The 16,129-nt window shown below is 41.3% G+C and overlaps 1 protein-coding gene across 1 annotated transcript in view; it reads left to right on the forward strand.

The window, feature by feature from the left end:
- The first annotated feature begins 5,138 nt into the window (after nucleotides 1-5,138).
- LOC144791747 (phospholipid scramblase 2-like) overlaps nucleotides 5,139-16,129 on the forward strand; it is a 564,324-nt gene continuing 553,333 nt past the window's right edge. The window contains exon 1 of the mRNA XM_078666513.1: nucleotides 5,139-5,165. Within this exon, the coding sequence (XP_078522639.1) occupies nucleotides 5,141-5,165 (25 nt within the window). The 5' untranslated portion in view covers nucleotides 5,139-5,140. The remainder of the gene's footprint in view (nucleotides 5,166-16,129) is intronic.

Raw genomic sequence — 16,129 nt, forward strand, 5'->3', positions numbered from 1 at the left:
ACAGTAAAACTGTGAAAGTACCACATAAAAAGATACCACACAAAATGTGAAAAATATAACAACATTAAGTAAATAAAACAAGACCAAAACCAAAACTACTAACATCCGATAAGTAGAACTTGATTTATGAATTGTTAAAGGTTAAACTGTAAAATAGCGCTTGGAAGCACAGAGCGCCAACTGGGGATGTCTGGCTGTGCTGGACTGGGGCAAAGTCAAAAGTTCAGGCTGACCTTGATAGAGCATGGTCTGGCTATAGGGATCCAGTTGGACCCACTGAACTAAAGTATCTTTATTCCTGATTGGGGAGCTTTGTGTCAGTTCTGAACCAGGCAGTTGAATTGATGCATCGATTTTCTCCATGCAGCAGCAGTGATGTATTGGTTCAGAGATGCAGCTGGGCTAGGGTGCAGGTTACTACTGCATTAACGCATGTGAAGACCAGTGTTGAAGATGCATTATGCAATTGCTTCAATGAGCCGGTTTTGATGAGCACAGAGGCTGCGATACAGATCTATGTTGTCATTGTCAAGGCTGCTGTTGACAGGGGCAGAGGACCGTGTGCTGGAAAAAAGTGCTGCAGGGGCAGTACTGAAGGCAATGTACCAGTTCTATGCCTGACAACAGCAGTGACGGGTTGATTCTGCTACTGCAGCAGAGGATGCGTTGGTTCTGCTGGAGCAAAACAACATAGGCCCACTTCCAAGGGTCCTGGACTGCGGAGGCACCACTTGGCAGGGCAGACTAAAAAATGGCAGAGTCTAGGTGCGGGAGCAGGATGGTTGGAAGTCTTTTATGTCTCTGAGACTTATGATTGGGAGGATATCCAGCTATCCTTTGTAGGAACTCTGGGTTCTAGTGATGCAGGTCCAGTCCTTTTCATCCAGGCAAGAGAGAGCAGTAGGCAGCAAGGCAACACAGCAAGGAAGAAGTCCAGCAAGCATCAGTCCAGTCGAGTGGCAGTCCTGCAGCAGCGCAACAGTTCTTCTAGGTACAGTAGTCACAGGTCCAGAATTGAACAGAAGTGGTGTTGTCGGAGGTCCAGTATGTATACCCAGTTGGGCCTTTGAAGTGGGGGAGACTTCAAAGACACACCTTTGAAGTGCACAGAGGTCGAGCCCTTCCTGCCCTGGCTCCATACTCACCACAGGGGGGTATGCAGCTCCTTGTGTGGGAACAAAACACAGCCTATTTAGGTGTGAGTGAGGCTGAGACCAGCTTCTCCCTTCCATCCTCCCAGGATGGCCCATCAAGTCACACCTAAGCTTCCATTGTGTGGCTGTCTAGGGGGAATACAAAACCACAGCTGTCACCCACCACAGACAAGTGATCAGAGACAGGCAGCAGGCACCATATTGATAAAGTGAGAAAACGTCAACTTTCTAGAAGGGGCATTTTTAGAATTGTAATTTAACATCAGACTTCACCATAAATTGTGATTTTGAATTATGATTCCAGAGACAGCAGACTTGGAGGTCATATCTCTTCCCAATTGGAAAGTACACTTATAAAATAAAATAAGGTAATCCCAGTGTTAACTTATGGGAGAGAGAGGCCTTGCAGTAGTGAAAAACGACTTTGGGAGTTTTTCACTCCCAGGGCATGTAAAACAGAAAAGTACATAGCCAGCCTTTTAAACATATTTCACCCTCTAGGTTGTCCATGATCTACCTTAGTGGTGACCTATATGTATAAAAAGGAAGCTTTGGGCTTGGAAAACTGGTTATTTTGCCATGCCAGATGGCAGTGTAGACTGCACAGACAGGCTCTGCAGTGGCAGGCCTGAGACATGGCTCAAGGGCTACTTTAGTGGGAAGGATAATCAGTGCTGTAAGGCCTTGGGTACAGGGGATAATACTTTACTGGGATCTTATAAGTAAATGAAATATGCCAATTGGTGATGAATCAATATTACCATGTTTAGGGGAGAGAGCAGAAGCACTTTAACACTGATTAGCAGTGGTAATGTGCACAGAGTCCTAATACCAGCAAAAATGAGAACAGAAAAATGGAGGGAGGCGGGAACAACTTTGGGGAGAAGAACAACCACAGGTCTAATAGAGTGCATGCTATATCAAAAGTCTGGTCTATGTTCTTAGGAACCTGCATAACAATGTTGGCATTAACTTAAAACATCCAATTGTCACCTCTCATTATTTTCTTATAAATACCCTCTTTTTACTTTCTGTCAGGTGCATGCTTCCTCTCTCATAGTACAGCTTACTCTAAGCCATGTGCATGTTTGCCTTAATTTCTATTATTGTATATTTGCATATCACCTATACCTCATCTAAAAGATCAAAATCGGCCCTTCTTTGAAATTCATTTCCTGTAGCCTAGCAATGTCTAACTTCATCTAGACCATCTACTAACAACCTCTACCATTTGCATGAACTCTTATTCCTCCCCTACCCAATAATGACCACACCCAACTCCTACTTATTTAATCCACTACAAATCCACTGAAATAAATGCATTGAGAGTCCACAACTGATTCCCATACCAACAATTCCCACTGGATTAACTATTAGCCGTGGGTTCCGGAACAGCATCTGGCATAAAGTGCTTCAATGCCTCATTGGGTTTAGTAAGTACTAAATACATGCAATTACAATCTAATACAATACAATAGCTGTTTCAGAATCTCTTTATAGCCACAAGCACTGAAAAAGCACTTCAACTACATTGAATGTCCCACACCAAGCAGTTTATTTTGGAAATAATTCTAGATGAGGACGAACCCTGCAACACAACTAGAGCCACAATGCAAATTATAAAATCTAATTGGGAAAAAAGAAGGAATGAAGTTATGAACACAGCCAGCTTAAATTCAGAATATATGCCCCTTTAATATGGTTGCTGATCTGTAAAAAAGAGTTTGATCAAATGTCATCATCTGTAATAGAAATTTGCTTTTAAACTTCTGATCAGTTACACTTCCTTTATCGAACCTTCCTGTTAGATGGTTCCAACTCAAGTCCATATAGTGTTTATGCAACTCTGTTTTCTTTATAGAAATTAGATGTATATCATTTCCTCTGTTCCATTTAAATAATTTAAGAGAATACTGTTGAGATGTTTCTAATGAAAATCGAATGTGAGATCTCTAAAATACCATAACATATGCATTTGTAAAGCGCATGTTCACCCGGAGGTATCTTGGCGCTGAATAACAGATGTTGATTGTTACCCAACTCAATGGTACTCATTTTATCCACCTCATATGGATGAAAGGATGAGTGGACCCGCCAGGATTTGAACCTGTGACCATGAGGTCGAACACGGGTTCCTGTAGTGGATGCATTAGTCCACTGAGCCACCAGAACCATCAGAACCATCTCTATATAGGAGCTTGATGTCTGTAGGCAGGCCGAATTTCTTGATGTACAAAATTGTACTGCTGGAGTTATTGTTACACCATGAGCATTTTGGAAACACGAGACTGGACTTAAGCTTGCCTATATGATCATAGATTGTATGCCAATATGACTTGCACTGGGAATTGATTCCGCTGCAATGTATGTACTGTTAGTAACAGTGGAGCCTTTTCATTTACCTTTCATTTTAAGTGCATGTTATGTTTTGATTTTCTTTTATAACCCTACAAATATGACAGCCCAATAACATGCCTGTTGCCTCACATGGACATCCTGCAGTTGGTACAGAGAGGCACACTGATCACCTGTGGTCTACCTGCCTTGGAACAAGGGTTAAAATGCTTCTCCCACGAGGTTGTGTTTCACACTGGGCTTCATGAATGATAAACAGCAGGTTACAAATACTGTACACATTATTTCCGTTCTACTGTACATTTCTAATTGATCATATCTTAAAATTTCTCACTGTTATTTACAATCCACACTTTTCAACATAATTTTATATAATTTGTTTTCAGTGCATAGTACGTTCAAGGAAGTGCTTCATAGCACTCAGCAAACAGCACAATCTGCAGCCAAACAATGATGTAAAATTCCATACATAATTAAATTCTGTTCTTGCCAAACACCCTGCTCAAGGCTCTGCCACATTGACTTTAGCAGCCTCTTTAGATGCATAATGGTTATCCTTTTTGAATTAGATATGGGGAATGAATTATACATTTTCTCACTTTGGCACAATCAATCAATCAATTCAATCTTTATTCGGATATGAAATATCCATATAAGCACACGTCAAAAATACCAGCAACAATACAGATTATTATAAACGAAGCAGAACATAAAAACAGTGCATAGATGAGAACTTCCAAATTGCATTAGGGGACTTCAATAGCATACATATGTTAAAAAGGCATAATATGCAAAACAACAGTGTCAAGAATAGCATTAAAACGTAGAGAGTTTATGACCCTGACAAATAGCAACATTGTGCTAGTAGATACAATCAAGTGTTTAACAAATACCAGCATATTATGATAAAGTGCAATCAGATGTAAACAGTTTTAGCAGCATAATATAAAGTGCAATTTAGTATAGACTGTAAATGTGGTCTAATATGCGAACGGCTCTTTCTTTTGATACTCCATACCATGAAAATATGTATAAGTCCTTACAGCTAACAACATAGCGCGCTCGGTTACACTTCAGTATGTTACGGAATGCTCATAGAAGCACATGAGTGAACTGCCACTCTCAGAAAAGAACTTGCGTGAAGGATCAAATCGTCCCTCTCAAACTTAAACATTTCCAGATAGGCTGTTCTATAATCAATGTTGGCAATTACCTTAAAATAGGGAATCAGATATTGTTTAGTGTATTTTTTTATAAAAGTTGCAGAAAAATAAAAAATGTGACATTGTTTGATTACTGCAAGTACCACAAGGGCAGGACATTTGCTCAAGAGTGATGTAAAACCCCAAAGGAAAACAAAGGAAAACAAAGTAAGTATTTTATGGTGCTGGCCCGAAGGCGAAAGATCAAACTTCTCTCCCAACGACCTATGTTCCTTAGAAGATACTTGGATGGCATATAGGATTGGGGGATATTAGCATCCACTACCGACATATACCTAGCACAATCATTTTTCTCTTCCTGAGCAGACCTCTGAGGATAAATTGTTTAAATTGCTTTAAAAAGTGCTTTTTTAATGGATTTTTTAGAAATATATATGCCAATATATTTTTTATCTTTCAGGAATAATAATGAGCAGACCAGTGGATAGTCAAGGTAAGTTGGACATTATTTGTACCATTCATGTCTATTGGCAACTTCTAATATATATCAAACTCTTAGAGCTAGACAGTGTAGAGTGCACCCTAGAATGGAAATGTGTTTTTAGGATTTATGAATTTTGTTTACTAGTGTGTGGTTTCCTCTGGAAAAAAACAGTTCACAGCATTAGTCACAGCAGTCTGAAGAGACCGAAGCAGGCAGCATTGAGCTTCTTCAGTTCTCTTCTTGGAAAACAAGACACTGAGGGGTATATGTACAAGGCCCTATCGCCACAGGAACGTAACTTTTTGCGACGTTTCAGTGGTGATTGGGGGCTTTGCCTTATTTACAAGGCAGCGTGAAGCCACTTACCGTGGCTTAACGCTGCCTCGTAAAAAAAAGCCCTCTTTCACGCTATGCTTAGCGTGAAAGGGGTGGGCAGTGGGTGTTGCGGTGGGTGTTCCACCGCCACACCCATTGATTTTGACGCTGCCCCCTATTTTATAAGGGCAGAGTAAATAGGAGGCAGCGCCAAAATTAAGACCAGGGAAAACCTGGTATTAACTTGACAAAACGAGGAGAAATAAAGCATTTCTCCTCGTTTTTGCTTTTTCCATGTGTGCTGCTTGTGCATCACACATGGAAAAAGCAATATGCCTCTGATTGTTTATGTACAGGAAGGTCCCCCTTCCTATACATAAACAATCCTTAAAAAAATGCCATTTTGTAATTTCCATGTGGGCTGCATTAAGCAGCACACATAGAAGTGACAAAACGGCATTTCAAGATTGTTTATGTGCAGGAAGGGGGACCTTCCTGCACACAAAACAATATTCCACTGCACGCAGACACCCTTGCACTGTGGGGTAAGGGTGCCTGCATTGGCGCTACACTGTTAAGTGTAGCGCCAGAGCAGGAGGAAATGCAAGGTTACACCATATCCTTGTAAATATGTTGCAGCCTTGCGTTGCTGAAGTGGTGCAGTGAGGCATTAAGCCATGATGGCTAACACCTCATTCTGCTACGTCCTTGTATATATCCCCCATAATATTAAAGTTTTATTCCCTAACACAGACCGATCCCAGCTCTCCATGACCCAAGCACATAACAAACTGAATTACAAGTTTTCGGACTGCATATTAGGTTTAGTGGCCAGGCATCCAAGAAATCACTGTGGTGGATGAAGCAATGCTACCAATCCAGTGGCAAAGACTTTACCACATTTTGGGTTTCCCGTCATCTCAATAGGGCTGCCTACCGAAAACTGATGTATGTATGCGTTTAGTTTTCTGCTTATGTGCCCCCTATTGTATTTTATTTATTGATGTGTTCATGTGCATATTTCTCATGTATATATGTGTGGTTCATTTGGTGTTAATTGAATATGTTTAAGCTATAATGTTGGCTTTATTACAGGTTACTAGTGCACCTATTGTGCATATATCATGTACTAATTTTAATATCTAGCAACTTATAGTGAATGCGCAAAAGAATATGGGGCATGTATTAAAAAGCCCCTATCACCACCACAATGTCACTTTTAGTGACATTTTGGCAGCGATAGGGGTTTCACCTTATTTACAAGGCAGGGTTAAGCCACTTAACATGGCTTAATGCTGCCTTGTTAGTAAGGCGAGGCCCCTATCGCCATCACAACGTCACTGAAAGTAACATTGTGTTGGCGATAGGGGCTTGCACATATATGCCTCTTAGTTTGGGCAATATACTGCAGACACCTTCAGTGAAGGGCACATACACTCGGATCCAGGTTTTATCTGTATTTTCCTCAGCTCAAGAGCACCACAATGAAGACAGTTTGTGACATTCTCTGAGAACAGTAGCTGAAAGAAACAATTTTGTTGCTCAGCGAAGGTATGCAGTTGGGAGGCCATCTAAAAACGCTGAAAAGCATTTTGGGCTCATTTATGAGGTTGTGCTGTAGGGCAGTGCCAAAGGCCTTCCTGCTGCACTTCCCTACAGCAAAAGAAAATGACAGGAATTCACAATATCTATAAGATACGTCGCATTCCTGTTCTTTTTTCCTGTGCTGGTGCACAATGAGCTGCTGTGCACCAATGCAGGCCCATTTGCAGCATGGTGCAAGGGTGCCTGCGTTGTGGGGATGATTATTTTTGTACAGGAAGGGAAATCTTTCTGTACACAAATAATCACAAGAGGCTTTTTCCTCTTTCTATGTGTGCTGTAGTACGCAGCACACATAGAAAAATGAAAAACGAGGAGAAATAAAGATATATTTCTCCTCGTTGTGGCTTCCGTACCCCTCCCCTTGGGAGGCGTAAGCTTTTGGCGCTGCCTTAGATTTACGATTTCTCGTAAATCTGGGGCAGTGTCAAAAGGCCATGAATGTTGCTGGGAACGCCCGCAGCAACACCCTTTAACGCAGAACACTGCGTTAAAGGGACTTATGTTTATCTGGCAGAATTAAGCCCAAAAAAGTGGCTTAGTGCTGCCTGATAAATATCACGTAGGCTTCTGCACCACGGAACGTCACAAAAAGTGATGTTTCGGTGTCGCAAGGAGTCTCATAAATGGGGCCCTTTGTATTTTAAGACGGTTTAGCTAGGAGCTGAAAAGGGAGGGGTTTTATCATGGACTGCGTTCCATTAAACCATGCTTTGAATCAAGGAACACAATCAAAATGTTGCAGTTCTTTTCAGTATAATTTTTAATAACCTGTTCAACTGTGACTATCATGTATTTTTAATAATTGTATCTATTCATATAATCTGCACCAGTTTAGGAGATTCATTTTTAATAAAGACTTTAGATATAAGATGGACTTCTTCTCTTCGTCTACTAAATGGAAAGTTTTGGAAATCACTGATAATTGAAATGATCCGGTAGTCCCACAGAACGCATTGTTACTCTATCTGCACCACTCTCAAGTACTGTGTGGGAGGTTCAGGGGTCACACGTCTTCCCGGCTCTGGTTGGTAAACTGGCTTACTCTGCAGTTTGCCAAAAGATTTAGGGTGTTTCAAACCGTGTTGTATTTGATGCTAAGCCTGCCAAAACTGTTTATTTGGCATCGATCAATGGCTCGCTCCCCTGACTCTACTCACACCTAACTCTACCCCCGATTTTTCCAACCCTCCAGGACTCTTCTTTTTCTCCTGTTGCCCCCAAAATGGCCACAAATCGAATCACTCCAGTCCTTATTATACCACTCTGAGATAATGCGGTCCTTGAAATGTCTGACAAAATTGAGGGACTATTTCTAGGACCTCTATTTGAAAACTCCCTGATCTGCGGTGTGTGATCTCCCTCCACATTAAAGATAGTTCACATATTTATTTTGCTAGATCCCCCAGACTGTCCAGTGATAGCTCAGTAGCATTTAATTACTCAATATAGATTTTCAATCAATCCAAAAATGTATTATTGCATGTACCTCTGACATTGACTATGTACTGACAATAGTCTGGCTGCCCAGCCTGGTAGAAATAGATATGTGCTTGTGAAATCAGCTGCCTTTTTATCTATGCATGAGGAATGCTTGTAAATATAGTTATACAGTTCAAAATGGTCATAGGAGGAGGAACACCACTGAATCGTTCAGCATGATATGCTCTTTGTGTTCAACACATCTGCTTGGTCCTCCCCCTAGGTTAGGGGGACCCCTATATCATCACCTCTCTCATTGCCTGAAATTTTTCAAACCTCACTTTTGTAAATTAGCTATATGCATTTTAGCATGTAAAGGTAAAGTTGTTTTATCAAAGGATTGTGGGTGCAGTAGCTAATTCCCGAGTTTTTGCATGAATTCCATGACTTTGTAAAACACCCCTGATCTCGTCCCAGTTAATAAAACAGAAACCTTCCATACCCTTAGTATAACAATAAGCAACTCTACCTTTACATGCTATAATGCATATTATCATCTCACAAAAGTGAAAATGAAATTATAGCAAGCAGTGAGAGAGGAGATGATTTTGGGGTCCTCCCTAACATAGGGAGAGAATCAAGTAGATGTCTTGAACACAAAGAGCACATCATGCTAAACAATTCTGTGGTGGTCCCATCCTCCTAGGACTACCCCAAGTACGGTTATGGGCAAAAATACAATCCCAACCAAAGGCCCTGCAAAGCATTATGGGACAAGAATATAGAGTGCTGTGACTATTATAGTATCCAATATCAAAACATTCCTCAAGTGGCAGCAGCTTTCTGGCTCAGCTTAAGCGAATACTATAATATTCACCACACTCTAGAATCTCGGCCCATAATGCTTTGCTGGGCCTTTGGGTGGCATTGTGGGGAAGTGTGACTCAATGGTTAGAGTGGTAGACCCTGAGGCAGAGGTCTAGCCCGGGACCAGGGTTCAATTCCCTGCCTCGGCGGGTCTTGGGCTCAAAATTCCACGGACCTGATAATTCTCGCCTCGGTGCCTATTCCAATCATGGAGTCCCACTCTGGGCAATAGTTTGCTTAATCTCCACAATGGCCCCCACAACGCTAAGGATACCTGGCCTCCACCTTGGGGGTGCCCAGGAGTGGACACCTCACAGGGAAAGCCAGGATGGGTTCCACAGCGGTATTCGTACAAGTGCCTTGAGACCCTTGCGGGTGAGTAGTGCGCTATACAAGTATCAATTTACATTGTACTTTTGCCCATAATTTTGCTTAGGGTGGTCATTGGAGGACGGGACCACCATCAAATCATTCATCATGATATGCTCTTTGTGTTGAAGGCATCTGCTTGGTCCTTCTCCTAGGTTAAGGGGACCCCAAAATCATCACCTCCCTCATTGCCTGATATTTTTCAAAGCTCACATTTTTGAATTGGTTATATGCTTTTTACCATGTAAAGGTAAAGTTGTTTTATCAAAGGGTTCTGGGTGCAGCAACTAATTCCGCTATGTCGGAGTGGAGTTCATTGCCCATGGTTACGTTTAAGTATTTCGTCCATCACTTTATTGTTTGTTACAGATGACACCCTAAGTGTGAAAGGTGTTCACAGGCATTGTCCCTTTATCACTGTTCCACATTGCTATAGCTCTGTGATAAGACCTAAGGAAATGAAAGACAGTGTTGGATTGCTTGCATTTGTATCCAGAGATGATCAGGACTGGAAGCTCCGGCTGGACTCTTCCTATTAGAACAGGGCCACTGCTAATTTACATTGGGCAGGTTTCGGTGTAGATGGACAAACTGGGTAAAAAAATAACAGTCCTTCCCACTCTAAGAACACAAGAGTCCCTAAACAGAGAAGTGACATTGGGGTAGCAGATTTTATAGGGGTCTGGCCTGACTGAAGGAAGCACAGAGTTCCATATCTTAGATGCACTTTCAGAAAATGATAGCTTCACCGATGATGATGCTTCTGTCACTTTCTGCCTGAAATTCTCTGTTTCAGACTTTTCAGTTCACTGTGATGAGCTTTTTATGTGATACAGGATTATTTAAAATTACGTTTTGCTTCAATTACTCAACATTTGAAAATCAGCGGAATGGAAGTAATATGGAAATATTTCCTCACGCTAGAGATTAGATTTGCCATTGCATGAAGAGCTTATTTAAAAGGAGCAAGTAAAAATTCATTTGTGATTCCACATAGAAGGTATTTACCATATCTCAGCCTTGAAAGCACCAGTGCCTGATGCACTTGTTTGAAGTCTATTGCTGTCAGGGTTGGACTACGACAGAAAAAAGGCCCACGTGACACACTAAAAGTGGCTCCCATTAGTGATATAGATAGCCGATAAAAAGTTGCCCATGTTTGTAAATTAGGGCAGTTTGGAACTTGTAAAGAGATGTTATATAGGTGTTTTGCAAGTTAAGGAATACTGTATAGATTTGAGTTTGCTGCAGGCAATGTTTGCTTTAATTTCAGGGATCTCACCAGTAAAAACCGGTCCACCAGATGATGAGAAACAGGTCTATAGACAGCAAATAAAACATACCATACACTGACCTGTCAGATAAGCCAATCTGGCGCTGCTTGATTGCACTTTAGGCCAATGCTACCTTGATTGCTGGTATCAGGTGGTTGAACATGCTCAGAAGCCTCACTTGGAATTGAGCCATTTTGGCAAGTGTGTTTATGTGTGATTGTAGGTTGAGGTGTTTGACCAGTGAGAAAAGGAGTGATTTTGCACACTTGGTAATTTCCAGATTATGATCTTGAATAGTAGGTCTGTCAAGACATTGTTTAACGAAGGTGGAGCCATTGTTTTAACTATCAGTAGAACTTCTGTTGTGAGGGGGCTCAGTTCAAGGTGAAGGTGTGACATATATGACATAATTTTCTTCAGCGTATTAAGCTAAAGGTAAGAAATAATTGGGTGGGATAACTTTAATGGAGAGCTTAGTGTAATCAGGATAGAAATGGCATGAAATATATGTGTTGTTAATTATTGTGACTGTGGCATCTATATATATATAACATTGTGATTGACTAGAGTATTGGGGAACTCAATGATGTGGGGTGGCAGCATCGGAAAGGGAGATTTCAATTTTATTCTTTGGCCTGTGTGTCACAAAGTATGAGGTGAACTGATTTAGTTCAGCACCTTCAATACCCATTCTTTCACTTAGAATTTTAGCAGGTTGGAGTGGTTCTCTGTGTCAAACAGTGGTCACTCTGTCAGGAATGTAAGGCATAACTCTTTGGAGTCTAGCATGCGGCTGCATCATCAGCAATTTGTAAATTGACTGATTCTATGAAATACGATTGCCATTTTTCCAGTAGATTGTTATCTGTAAAACTTGGTTGATGTGAAGCACTACATATTTTTCAAATACTTGTGCAAAACAAGGTAGGATACAGACGTTTCAAAGGATGAGTGATTTGCCTTACTTTGGGACAATCTGGATCTGTTGTTTGAGCTAAAGAGACACTGATTGGGTCATATAAGAAGGGTGCACTAGAGTGAATTTGCCTTTATGTGTAATGTGCATAGGCTCTGAGAATTGAGAGAATGCATTGTCAACAGTAGTATTTAATCTTGAGTCACTACTCTGAAATCTGAACATGTGGTTTTATAATTTTGGTACAGTCGGTATTTTGATTCTTATACTGGTTGTTTTGGGAGTAGGAGCTCTATCAATTGCAATTTTTGTTTCAAGGAGATGGCAAATCGCTCATAGCTTTGTTCCAAAACTGAAAATCTCACCTCCATAGAGGGTTAATATCCCATTTCCTTACACACAGTTTCTTGTTTATAGGCACAAGTGATTTTTATCTACAATGTACACCACCCAGCTGCAAAGAATTTTCCTCCCTTTTCACGAAAAAAAGGGAACTCCTGAAAACGGACCTAATTAAGACCTCATTAGCTCAGTCAAACACTCAGAAGGACTCGTCATCTCACATTCTAGCAACCCCAATCACCTGCTCATCTAAGCTCACCCTAAAAAATAACGCCTCCTGGGCCACCTTCACAACCTATAGGGGAGAAGCTATTCTAAAAGCACTCATGTTCTTGAACCCCTCCAACCACTTCTCAGACCCCCTTCATTCAAACTACCTCAAAGATCTCATACTGGCGCTACTGTCACTTTGGACAAAGATTATCAATGCCTCCTTAGTCCAAGGAATTATTCCTGAAATTCTCAAATCAGGACACGTTTCTCCAATCCTAAAAAAATGACAGCTGACCCCACAGACATAAATAACTACTGGCCAATTTCCAACATCCCAACTCTGCTAAACTCCTAGAAAAATGGGTTCTCAGCCAGGTAGACACTCACATCACCAATGTCCACCTGCTCAATAAATTCCAATCTGGCTTCCGGGCAGGAGATGACACTGAATTGGCTATGCCCCACATCGTAGATGATGCACTAAGAAGCCTAGACCAGACCAGAACGGAACCTGCCTACTTATCCTGCTTGACTTATCTTCGGCCTTTGACACCGTCAAACATGATAATCTTCTAGATCCCTTGCAATACAGAATGGGCTTATCAGGGTCAGTACTAAATTGGTATACCTCTTTCCTACTGAATAGATCCCAAAGGTTCAGGGTCAACCAATCTCTGTTCTAGACCATCCCAGTCACATTAGGAGTCCCTCAGGGCTCCTCCCTCTCTCCTACCTGTTTAACCTACTTATGGAGCTGCTCATTCAGATTCTTGACTCATCAAATATCCACTTTCACATGTACACAGACGACACACACCTATACTTGAAGATAAATTCTCCGGATTACATCAAATCTCTCAATCTAACTGTACAAAAGACTCAGTCATGGTTGACTGAACACCAACTCAAACTAAACGCCCTAAAAACGTAATTCTTACTAATCACCCCACTTAACCAACCAGCCACCATACACAAATGGCTTAAACTGCTTACAGCGTACAACTGCCAACTACTTATAATCGATTCAGCAAAATCACTGGGAATAACTCTGGACAGTAACCTAAACATGCAAAAACACATCAGTGCCGCAGCGAAAGGAGCAAACTTTCAGATTAAAACCCTTCCTCTCAGTAAATGACTTCAAGCTGGCAGTCCAAGCACTAGTAATTCCCAAACTAGAATATAGTAGTGCAACTCTCTGTGGACTCCCTAGATCTACAACTGCCCCCCTAAGAGCATCACTCAACTCAGAGACCAGGCTCATCACAGGCTTCAAAAGAAATAGCCACACCTCCCCTGGCTTCAAAGTGCTCAATTGGCTACCCTTTAAAGCAAGAATTCAATAAATAAATCGCCTGCATGATGCATAAAGCCATACATCACAACACCTGAAGTATTTGGCCCAAAAACTGGAGCTTTCATGTGAAATCAATCATATCATCCAGGAACACCAGCAACCTTCTCCTAAAGCCTCAAACATTTGCCAAGAAGAAAACATATAACCGCACCTTCTCTGGTATTGCTCCATGGATTTGGAATACACTACTCCCAGAAACCAGACTTAACCCCTCAACTGCCTTCTTCAACAAAGAAGTCAAATCTCTTCTCATGACGAAATTCACTTGAACATTGAATCGTACTCTTAGAACAACCAGCTGGAACATAAGACATTATTTCGAAATACTATGTTCCTTTTGTACATTGTCTCTTTTGCTTAATTACCTCACTTGTAAAGCGCTCTGAAACCCACAAGGGTCATGTTCTCGCTATATAAAACCTTCAAAATAAAATAAATAAATACCAAAGAAAACATGTTAAAATGATGGATTCAGTGCTGAAACGTTGCAGACACTCACCCCCAGTCACAGATCTTGGTTGAATCTGTCATCATTCTTCTGCTTACTAAGCCACTCTCTAGTTTGAACCCAGCCATATGCAACTCTTTTTTTTTAACTCAGCCTTGACCCTGCTCCTCAGGGGAACAGTCCAGCCTGAACTGCCAGGCCTGGTCCTCCCTGGACTGGTAACATGCATCCTGGGACCTCTTTTGGGGTATCACCTCTAAACAGCCAGACTAGCTTGAATTCAGTGGCAAGGTTATTGTCTTAGCCAAGAAAACTTATTAAGAATTTTCAGCTCCAAATACTTTGCCTTAATGTCCATATTGTGCTGCCCAAAACATATATCATTTCATTTGAGGAGATTGATAGTTAGACATAATAAAAGAGTACAACACATTACCACCTTTCCTTAGTCAAAGCAACTCTCGCCACATGCTTATCAAGTAATGATCATAATGATCCAGATGCTGGCACATATGTCATTTTAGCTTTTAGAGGTGAGAAATTGAGGAAATACAATATTATTTTGGTGCTGATTAACAGATGCTATTTTTCACCACCTCAGTAAAGATTGTTTGATTGACCGCAGAAGAAGTAAAAGTTGAGAAGCTTTTTTAGGAATTCAACCTATGGTAATGGGGACAAAAACATATTCCTACTGCTGATGGATATTGTCACTGGGGAGGGTCCTGCCAAATTGCCATTAATTTTCTTGTGCTGTTCACTCAGAGGAACATTGACATGGAATACCATCCCCACGAGGGACCACTGCAAGATGTAGAACACTTATAAAACTCAAGAGATCAAAGTGTGACTTAACAGTTGAGTTTTAAGGAAGAAGTCTGCAATGTGGTATATCATCAGTAGATTTGAAGGGTAAGAAGAGAAAGGAAGGAGTGATATGGTGAGCGTCCCATCAGCAATGTAAGCTTTATGAGAGTTACTTCAATTTATGGACCAGAAAGTTCCTAAGTATTACATGGGAGTGAAGGTGAAGGATGAATAATAAAAAATCATGGGTTACAAACTATGTACTTAACCCTGTAAATATTTCCACTCATCGTAATGTTATGTATCATGTTCTTTGAGTAACTCAATTTTGCCACACCTCATAATCTAAGCCAAAGTCCTTGAAAGAGTGTGAGGTAATGAACCAAGAAGGACTGCACAACTTTTCTTGCTGTACAGGACATTACGATGCGGTTCAGATCGCAACCATTAAAATTGCAGGCCAAACCGCATCTACTGCTGCGGTCCAACCGATGCATTAGATTCATGTGATCAGGGGCAGCAGTCAGAGTGACCGCAGTCAGAGTGACCGACCGATGCTTTCTGACGTGGTTGGAAACTCCTCAGAATCCCTTAAATATGGCGTTCTGCTATCGGGATTATAATGTTGGTTTCCAACAGCCTTTCTATGTCTGCCTATCCAACATGGAAATGTTGTCGAAAAGCGAAATTGGTACCCCTTAGCAGGGGCCCCTTCCCTCCTATCCCTCCACATCTGGGCCTGGGGGCACCTATAAGGAGCCTGCTACACAATGCAGGGATGCTCACATTTCTCAACGGAAGCTGGTGCTGCAGCAGTTTCCAACCGCAGTATGGTAGAGTGGTTCCTCCACCGAAACGGTGTTGGTTGGAGGCAACTCTGACCGACTTCAAAATCATGCCCTTTTTCCATGAAATGGTTCCTAATACTACTAGTCATCAATAGTGTAAGTAAACCCTGCCACAAATGACGCAGGTGCTCACACTGATAGAGTTTTGAAATTTTCTCTTATTGTATTTTTTTCAATATTTTTGTTTTGCAAA

This window comes from Lissotriton helveticus, chromosome 11 (genome assembly GCF_964261635.1).
Source record: "Lissotriton helveticus chromosome 11, aLisHel1.1, whole genome shotgun sequence".
NCBI classification, from domain to species: domain Eukaryota; kingdom Metazoa; phylum Chordata; class Amphibia; order Caudata; family Salamandridae; genus Lissotriton; species Lissotriton helveticus.